At 35.7% G+C, this 11,053-nt stretch overlaps 1 protein-coding gene across 1 annotated transcript; it reads right to left on the bottom strand.

Annotated features, from left to right (window-relative positions):
• Positions 1–782: 782 nt before the first annotated feature.
• LOC131942791 (kelch-like protein 8) lies at positions 783–10,699 on the bottom strand. Its single transcript, XM_059302717.1, has 2 exons — positions 10,635–10,699; positions 783–2,559 (listed from the first exon to the last, which is right to left on the bottom strand). The coding sequence occupies exons 1-2, from the start codon at positions 10,697–10,699 to the stop codon at positions 783–785; spliced, it is 1,842 nt and encodes a 613-aa protein (XP_059158700.1).
• Positions 10,700–11,053: the final 354 nt, after the last annotated feature.

Here is an 11,053-nt window from a genome sequence, read left to right as displayed (position 1 = left end):
ATTATTATACGCAAATTAATAGTATGAAGAATATAAATCCCAAGATTAATATATCCTGTAAACAGTACACATTGTTTGGCAAAGGATTGAAATAACCAAAGATACAAGGCTGCTCTAGATCTGACACAGAATCACAGGTATTGTATTGTTGACGTAACCCTAACCCTAATCCTAGTAACGGTCATTAAAATACAGTTGAATAACTTTAAATCTGAAGCCTCAAAATGTTTATTTGGTTAAACATGGTCAGGAAAAGTTTGAATGAATTTTATCTTTTATAGATCTTTATTTGAAGTTTTTACAAAAAATAATAAATTTGTTAAAAAACAAAGCGATATATACAACTATCTGGAGAGCACATTTTAAAATACAACTACAATGCACAAGATGTGACTATCAATACTTTGCCGTTTGTCAATGGTTTTTAAAGATAAACATATCCGTTATTTTTAAAAGAAAAAGCTAATGTGCTGGTTCATCTAAATGGTTAGAACTGACAAAGTTTTATTTTTTATAAATCCTTGTGCGTTTCTGGTAAAATAATAAACAATTGACTTTAAAATCATTGAATGTGTTGGAAACTCTATTATAATAGCCAAGTTCGTTTCTTATTTTAAAGAAAATGTATTTGATTAAAAAGTATAAAAAAGAAATAAAATAAATGCTACAAAAAGAGCACAAATAAAATATGTGTTCTCCATTTGAAAGATTTGGAACTGTGTTTTTATGGCTAAATAAAATCAACCAAATATCTATCTTATTTAATGGACACAGCTTTATAGTTATATTAATAATGATGTCTTTGGAAGTGTAGCTGGAACGAAATTCGACAAAGCATTATCATGTCCCCAGTATGAAATAACTTTAAGATGTCCTGGAACAGTATATTTTCTATTTGCATCTGGCGGATTTCTATCTGGGAGATTTCCGAAAATAATCAACTTCTCGTTGTAGGTTAAAGCACCGTATTGTTTTCTTTGGCAATCCCATAGTTTAGAAACAAATTTTATCTCAATTCTTTTTAATAGCGATGCATTCAAAATAACCCACAAAGAGCCATTTGTCTGTAAGATGTAGCTGTGTTTGTCGTTCTTGAAAGTATTCAGCTGGTCTGCTGGTCCATCCAGCTCGGTTAGCTTGGTACAAACATCACAAGGTAAGTCGTAATTGTGAACAACTGTATTCTCAATGTTGTTTTGAGTTTCAGATGAAAAAAGTAGAAGGGAATTTTCAAAGATAATTGCATTCTTTACATTTAATTGAGTCGGAATTTTTGTGAATTTTTTAAAATCCAAACTTCTTGGATTGATATGATAAATTAAATTATCACTTTTGTCTAAGATGTAAATAAACTGCCCATGAGAAACAAGTAACACATTGTTACAGGGCAGATTAAAAATTTCTTTCCAGGCGTTCCCAGAGAGGACAAACAATTTATATTGCTGCGTGTTTGGCATGTTAAGAGGTTTTCCTATTGCGTACAAGTCTGAGTCAAACGTGACAAGCTGAATACTTTCTTTTAAACCATCACATATTGGCAAAGGGAACCAAGTCTCATCGCTAGCACGTATTGCTCTAAACTGTCCATTCCTTTTTGCATAAACCCCAACGTGTGTAAAGCTACTACAAGACCTGTGCATAGCAGCTGATGGCCATTGACCGTCTCTTGAAGGTTGGGCTTGGTACGTTAAAGCGCTGACAATTATATCCCTGAAGTCTTTATTCTCAAAACACATTTTAAGATGATAAACTCGTGATAAAAACGCAGGAGTAACTAAATATGTCCTCACCAGACTCAGTAAATCTGTCAGCTTATCTTTTCTAGATAAATGCTCGATTAATGCAACATTAAGCGAGTTATCAGCTGATACTTTTTCCAGTTCACTTCCATTTTCGTCTGTGTCGACTATTTTGTTTGTGTTTGTATTATCTTTGTTAACGTTATTTGGAGCATAACATTCTACCCATCGTATCACTGATTCTAACACCAAATCTTCACTACTGACACAAAGATCCTGGCTTTTAATCAAATCCCGAACTTCGTTGAAAGGCAGTTGTAGATATGTTGCTGATATACTAATTTTTTCAAAGTTCCTCAACATGAAGCTTTGAAGCTTATCTAGAACAAAAGTTGAGCCTAAAAGATTAGCTGTTACATAAATGTTTTCCCAGTTGATCATTGTAATAGAGTTATTTGCAAATCTTTCACACATTTTTATCATAAAGTTTATCTGCAACATGTGCACAGCCCTCCAAACGTGAGTGAAATTATCCAACGTTAGAACATTGACACCCGTGTAAAGTGTTTTCAGAATAAGCTGAAATATTTCATAGGAAACATCTTTTAACTCAACGCAGTTTTCTGTGACCTCCCTCATTCCTGATCGAAACAACGCTTGGAAAAATTCAGAGCAGGCAGCAAGAACGAGCTTATGACAAGTGATTGTGTCATCGTGTATCTTGATTGTAAAGTCGAGAAACTTTTTGTCTGTCCACACAATCCCGAGACATTTCACGATCTCTGTGCAGGTTTCAGGTGAGTTCATGTTGTAGGGAGATCTGTAATGTAGATTTAAAAAACCAATAAGCTTTATACTAACACTTACACACTCTGGTTAACGCCAAATAGTTTACAATCATAGAGCCGGGCCGAATTAGCGACGTCTATTATAGGCAGACAATTTAGTTTTAAGGATAGGCACCACGGATAAAAAAAAAATTTTTATTTAACACATTTTCGGTTGTTTAATAAGTTCATATAATTATAGTTGTTAAACTATAGACAAAAATAATATATAGCCGTCAATTGCAGTACTGGTTGCCATGGAAACAGCAAAAAGGTGTGAAAACTAACATCTTTTCAAATCGCTAAGGCTTTGTTCCCATAAGAGATTTTAAAAAGCGGATGAAAGATTTAGATTTCTCAAACCAAACTATACATTTCTACGTTTACTCATTGCGATAGCTTGTACTCAATTTTTTATACAAATTTTTACGTAAATTTATGTACAAAAATTAGGGGGTGGTGTTACATAAATATCAATATTTCCTTAAGTATTGTAGTAAACTTAATGTACAAACGTAGTTTTGTAGATGGTATAATGCTGAACGCACGTGGAATGTTTTATTCTTGTATGACAAAGGGTTCCAAAGCCTTAGCGATTTGAATGTTGAATTTTGAATAAAAATGCAAAGTTGAGAAAAAGTGAAAAGAAGAGCGGGAAAAGGCACGGTGCGTTTTCTCTTATAGAAAACAGAAAAAAACGTCTTGTTATATGTGGAAGAACCATTTGTCTAATAAAATACGCTTTGATTTATGTTGTAAGCTTTAGATAGATTTTTTCTATGTAAGCAGAAAATATGTATACAACAGGTAATGAATGTATGACTATTAAGTATTACACATCCTATCAATTGAGCGGTATTCTCAGAACAGCTATCATCAAACCAGATCAAGTTTTGTTTGTTAGCCGGTCTTCTCGCTTCAAAACAATGTCTTTCTCTACTCAAATTGTAGCTTACACAAGTTTATTGCCTTATGATAATAGCCTACAACACAACACTGGGTACAACGGTCAACGCTTGAGGCTAGACACGCCCCTCCACCCCATCCCACCGCTGGATAGTGCGTGAGGAACCGATGAGCCATAGATTACCAATGTTCATTCAACCGTGAATAACACATCTGTGTAGATAGGGTCAAGTACAGGGCCTAAGTGAATGCTTCCCAGCTATCCTATCTACTACTATCTAGTATTTACATTCGTTGCTAGCACACCCTATACATAATACGGAGAGATGGGCATACACATTAACACATGTGGCGTATACAGTCTGGTGTAAAGCCTGATGAACGCGTTCAAGCCTATCACAGCATGCCGTAACAAGATTATAAACCGGCCGTTGGTTGAATGGCGAGAAGGGAATGAAGGGGGTAAAGGGGATGGACAGTACATTCTTCAAACTGATAGTCATGTCCATGACGCATTGTTTCAGCTTAGTATAATTTTAAAGCGTACGCAACAGTGTTTAATATTGTTCCAGTGATAATCAACAGTACATTTCTAGGCAAAGTTTCAATTATTAAACTTAATGTTGTTGTATAACTTTAAAACAACAAATAGAAGAGTATACGCAAATGAGGTAAACAAACGAGACAGGCGATTGTTTTGTTTATCTAGAAACAAGATGGCTGCCTAGCACACGTGGTTAGTTGCAACCTATCGTGAATTATTTTGATTTACTGTACTATAATATGATTGGTCAAGCGTATCAATGAACCTCTTCCCATTCATAAATTTTACGCGCATGCCCTTATATGGAGTTTAATATAAAATTTTACTTTGTAGAAAACAACTTCTATCCCAATTATTTTTAGAACAAAAGAAAAGGTCACTACACCAGCGGGTACACGAGTGCTTGGCCCTTAGATTGATGTAAAGTTTATGGTGCCTCGCGGGCAATAAATGATGTAATACTCGCTCGAAGATAGCCGCTGTCCGCGTAGTAGTGTGAAAACTTGCCGGGGGGTACCATGTTTCACATCGCAATAAACGAATAACCGTAAGCTGTAGAAGTCCGAAATGTTCGGGTTAGATAGATAAAAGGTATTAGTATCGAATTAAGAAATAAAAATTTTGGGTAGCAAAATTAACATTTTATCGAAAACATGGGTATCTTGTTCCCTTAAAACTATTTGAAACTTATGGGAGGTAACTAAGAGGGGGCTGCTTTAACGGCGGGCGGTGTAGGGGTGGAGGAAGAGAGGTTGGGAGTTATCGTATTTCACGAGCTACTGATAGTGTTTTAAATTAAAGCAAATATTTTCAGTCGCAGCATATGACAATGTAGTGTCGAATTCACAAAGGTAAATAAAAACACTAAACAGCAGTGTTATCTACGCTTCGGGTCGGCTCGTTTGATTATACATTTCTAGAATACTAGACCATGAGCATACACCATGTGGACAAGTTCAAGAGCTTCCAGCTGCTTACACTAAAGTCTATAGTTCGAACATTACACAAATTTAGAATTTGTACAATCCTTTCATAATACTACATGCAAGGGTAAGTAATGTGTTAAACACTATTTGACCCGATAAAAAGCAATTTAACGGTTCACGTATACCTTACTATGATGTTATAAAAGTAAAGTTCAACTTCCAAAACATGGGGCAATGGAAGTAGAGTGCCCCTTTTTATGTGACCTTGGCATACGAAGAGATATCATGGTCAGTACTATGTCAAGTCGCCCTTACATTCCCTAACGTGAGTTAGGTTCCCATCAGAGCTTGCTGGTTAGCAGTCCAGTTCTCAACCGCTAGGCCACTCCGTCCCTTCACTATCATGTTATTGTTATTTATATATCCAGGAAACTACACCCACATCCCTACTTCTACAACGATAAAACTTGAAGCTACCCAGATATATTTCAAAATTCATTATTGGAATCAATTTAGTAGAAATTTCTTGCCTTATATTCTAGACAACAAAATGCAAAGTCTTATGTTCTTATAAAAGAATTTTTTTTTTCGCCTTGGCTTTATCTCATGCATTTAAACAATCGAACTATCACAATGTATCAAGGATAAAATAATTAAATTACAATAATTACCGAACACCTAAAACTAAATTAAATATTTAGCTTTAATCAAGTTATAGTAAACAGAAAGCTAAAGTTTAAACATTAGTTATTTGATCTTTAAAGATGTGCTTTTATGCGATAAGCGCTTAACAATATTTAAACAATAATTATTATTTGAAACACATTAAAGTTATTTAATCCGTGCAATCATAATGTTTTTGGTTGTAATAGATTTTACATACCTTCTATTATATTTAGATCTATAAAAGATTTCTAATGTCGTAGATTCAAAACAAGCACGGTCGAAAGCAAAAGTTAGTAAACAATGTTGACATTGAATAATCGCATCTCATTGGTGCGAGAAAATAAGTTTTATTTGTTAACATTTTTAGTGCGCAAAAGATGATGTGCAGTCAAATATATCAGTGATCTATTAAACTAGCTGTATCCCGTGCTCCGCCACGGTAAATCATTTTTAAATATACCAATTTTGGAACAGAACAAAACTAAACACAACACAAACGAACGAACGCAAAAAAAAAAACAACGAAAAAACGAACACAACACTCATAACATAAGCACAATTTAAATGCAATCATAAAGGCATATTGCTCACAGTCTAGCCCGTAGCGCCAAATCGCGCCTTTTCCGTTTCCCCACGGACGCGTCTGACACAGTGAATGACTACAAAACAGAGGCGTTGCGACCCTTTCCGGCGCCCGGGGACAAACTTTCGATTTGACCCTCCCTCAAACTTACGATTTGCACCCCCTCCCCTCAAAATTTAAATTTCCACCCATCCCCTTAAACTTTTGATTTGCATTCCCCTCAGACTTTCGATTTGCACCACTTTTGATTTGAAATTCCCCCCGCTCAAACTTTTGATTTGCACCCCCTCAAACTTTCGATTTGCACCCTACCCCCCTCCCCCTCCTTAAAACTTTCGATTTCCAACCCCCCCCCCCCCCTAGCTACGCCTCTTTTATAAAACACCAGCTTGTCCGCAAACCGAAAGATAGAATAATAATAAATAATATACAATAAAAAATAGGCAATATTTAAAATATCCGTGTTTACCTACCATATATCACTTTATCAATTCACGCATTTTTTTCCTAGTATTTTAATTTAAAAAATGTACAATTGAGTTTCATAACTAAAACCATTGCGCACCCAATGTCTATAATGGTGCGGAATAGTTGATTAAAAATTATAATTAGTAAACAGTACATTCAGTGAATAAAATAAATAAAAGATAGCCTTAAAATGCTAATAATAATATTCCAACAATAGTGTACTCTTACACGTCAGCATAATTTGCATTCACATTTTGCTAATTATATTATTCCAACAATTATTCCGTCTTGTAGATTTTGTATTCACATTTTTAGCGTGTGTTCAATTTATCTTTGAATTACCTCCATTGGCAAAATTACTAAGCAGTTTAATTAGATTTTTCTACCCTACTGTTATTATGTTATTAAAATGTATCCACTTTCTGGGAATATTAACGAAAACAATGTTTGACATTGATCCTTTTAATATGTTTTAGCAGTGTGCGTGTATTTAATATTTTCTTTACGTTATGCAAAATTGTACAAACAGTGGAAATTATAAAATAGCTCTATGCCGCTATATAAACAAACCCTACTCTAGTACTTATAATAAGATACTGCGGTGCACTGAAAAGCACAGCATGGTGCGTAGTTTACTTTTATAGTCCCAAAATCTATAGCGATGACGGAAGGAAGGACTGACACACTACTTGCCCGCTTATCTATTAAATAATGATACGCTGGCAAACATATACATATGCATATGTTATCTCACATTATAACTCTCCTCCCCATCACACAACCACTAAAAAATTTCCTATTCCCCAACACGGACAATACACTATGCAACAGTATAGTTTTTTCCTTTCTCGTATACAGAGTATTGAGATGGTCAAGATTCTTATGGAAAACATTTCGCATACGAGGAATTATCAAACAATTATAGTCACACAACTTATAATACTAAACAACCACTAACGGGTTTCAAAACAGGACAGAAGGAAATTAAGGCTCTTCAAAACTTAATTTATTTAATAAAAGATACACTCAGTGGCGTCGCTAGGTTGGGTACCACCCGGTGCGGCACCTAATGGTGTCACCCCTACCCACCCTCGCCCCAGACGTAGATTGACGTGTCAGTTATACAATTCTCAAAAAACTTTTTTTCCTCAGGCATATATTAGTTGGTGTCACCCCCCGCCTTCACCGATGACAGCTATAAACTGTGTCCAGATAATACTAACGATCTTCATATATAGTCGGTTATATATACAGCTCGATGGAGTATTGTTTTCTACAACGTTTGCAGGTTTGCATCATGGTGTCACTCCCCCTCACCCCCCCCCCCCATACATACACACACACTTTTAAAGGGATTTGTCAATTTTGCTCTTAAAAAGACTTTTTAACTCTAATTAATCATCTTTTTAACTGGAATGATCGTTTTTACAAGCTTTTATTTAAATCACTTCCTCTGTCGTCAGACTGTCGTCAGTCTAGATCGAAACGCAGGAGTGAAAATTCGGAAACTTCTACTTGACCGATACGATTCATATTTACCACGTGGTCAAGACATAAAGACAATGCAATCTGAAACTAAATTTGACTTAATTGGATGCCTAATTATTTTTTTTATGAATTAATTAAAATTTGGACCGAATTAGTAGGCATGTCTAGCCAACCACACCACACGTGTCATCACGTTCAATAGCTGCGCCATCAGGTTTAATAGCTGCGCCATCACGTTCAATAGACGCGCAATGGTTTTTAGTCATGTAACACTATTGTAAATAAAACATGCAAAGTACTGAAAAAAAATTTCATAAAAAACGTTTTAATAACAAGCTTTTATGTAATGATGCACTAAAAAGTAGAAAATAAATTATACACTACTATTTAAATTACTATAAAGAAAAGCGTGGGTCTCTTCTCAAATATTAGTAAAGGTATTCAATAGGTACTAAAATGACCCACGCTTTTCTTTATAGTAATTTAAATGGTAGTGTATAATTTATTTTTTACTTTTTAGTGCATCATTACATAAAAGCTTGTTATTAAAACGTTTTTTATAAAAAAAATGTCTATATATATTTTGCTATTTTTTCCTTGTGTCACTCCCCTATATGGTATCACGCGGTGCGGTCCTTATCCTCACTAACACAGTCTATTCAAACACTAAACGCAAATGCTAGTTCGAAAACTAAGAAACAGTTGCTAATATTACGAAAGAAACCTACACTGATTCTGTAAGAGATCTAAACGAAACTGAGGATATCACACATGTTCTAACACACCTTATATATACCCTTACAGAAAACAGGTACAAAACGTTTGTCATAACTAGAGCACGAGGATTGAACAGGGACGAACGGGAGAGGGTACAAAGTACAAACAACATTCACCACCATTCATCCCCCTTCACTTGTTCACTACACAGCACAAGTAGGTGTACACACACACACACACACATATATATATATATATATATATATATATATATATATATATATATATATATATATATATATATATATATATATATATATATATATATAATTATATGCCTATAAATACATAAAGAAATTACTTGAATACGAGTTTAAGCATAATTGTCTACTAATATGTAACTAGAAAAAAAATGATTTAATTTCCAGGCAGTAACCAATTTCATCAAAGCCGTATCTTTTCACTTGATATGGAATGGCCTCGGCAAAGTCACAGATAGTGTTTATATTGAAGTCCTGGCAGCTTATTATTTAACTGAAACTTAGACCAACGCTAATATCCACATTTGGCCTTCACTTTAATCTAAGGCTAATCCTTTAACTCAGGCTAATTCTAGATATTGAAACTCATCTTTCACTACAATCATCAACAGCCACAATGTTGTTTGAAACTTCCATCTTGTGTCGCGTTGACGTTGAGGCTGACTGTCATAGATTTCGTTCCTTGATGGTCAAGTCGGTAAAGCTCATGGCTGCTAAACCGAAAAGTATTGATTTCCAGCCTTTAGGCAGATGAGGCTCGTTAGGTGGGGACAGACACTCTTCTAGTAGAGACAACTCCAAAAATCAAACAACTGCTGAATCTATCACACGAAGGCTATCACATACATGAGTAACTCATATTTTGCTATTTTTTAAAATAGCTCGTTAGCTGTGGACAGTCACTCTTCAAGGAGAGACAACTCTAAAATCAAACAACTGCTGTCTTGTAGTTTGTTCTTTGGTGGACAAAGGCTATGGAAGCCAATCCAAAGAGTAAAGCAGCCTGAAATCGATGTCAACGTCCTATACGGCGTACCCCCCGTATGCCAAGTTGAAACGCGTATACTTAATTGTGTTGGAAGGAATCTATCACGCGGAGGCTATCACATACATGATTAACACATATTTTGCTATTTTAAAAAAAATGAATACAAATGTAGATCTTTTTTTTTGGCAATCTGCCTCCTTGTTTGACTGCCTGTTTGGTCCATGCCTTATTTGCATCAAGAATGATTCACAAACACGAGTAAAGCAATACAGTTCTCACAATGAAAACCGTGCCAGATTTATTAACACGCATTCACACTGTAGCCTACAACGGACAATGGCCAGGGTATTACGACAAATGTTTGCATTAACCAGCCAATATACTAAAGCCGCTGATAAGTTTAAATTCTTCGGACATTGGCCAGGGGCTACTGGTTGTTGCGATGCTAGATGCTGGTACAGGGCCGACGACACAAGATAAAGTAGTTTCACTTGAAACACACAATTCTTCGATTTGTCTTGGTTCTTTAATGTATATTTGCATACAGTAGGTATTTACCACAGTTGACTGTGAAGGGATGCCTACAATAACTATAGCAGAACGATGGGCAAGAGCTAACAATTATTTAACTACAATAACTATTAGGTCATTACGATAACCAAACGTCAATTATATCATAACTGATCTCTGTCTTTATAAACCCCTAATCTCTAAGTCCTGACTTAATTAAATGTCACTTACCTTCTTATAGCTTCTTCTTCTTCTTCTTCGTTCTTAATTTTTAGTTTTGGAAGGGGGCGAGCCATATCTGCCAGAGGGTTTGAACTCGAGACTTTTTCGAATTATCAACCATGAGCGTTTGCCGACTCGACCACGCCTCCATCACAATTAAGGATTACGTGTCAACTGGTTATGCGCCGTTGAGGCCATTGACTCCGATTTCAGCCTGCTTTTCTTTTCGGATTTGCTTCCATAGCCTTTGTCCAACCAAGAACAAACTACAAGGCAGCAGTTGTTTGATTTTGGAGTTGTCTCTCCTAGAAGAGTGGCTGTCCCCAGCTATGAACCTCATCTGCAGGGGCGAAACTACAGTGCCGCCAGGCCCCTAAATGGCGTGGGCCCCCCCGCATTGCGGGGTCTGGCGGGACCCACGCCATTTA

This window comes from Physella acuta, unplaced genomic scaffold, assembly GCF_028476545.2.
Source record: "Physella acuta isolate Inbredline_101_S28 unplaced genomic scaffold, ASM2847654v3 ptg000426l, whole genome shotgun sequence".
Lineage (NCBI taxonomy): Eukaryota > Metazoa > Mollusca > Gastropoda > Physidae > Physella > Physella acuta.
Note: the sequence above shows the minus strand (reverse complement) of the source record. Positions and strands in the feature narration are given on the sequence as shown.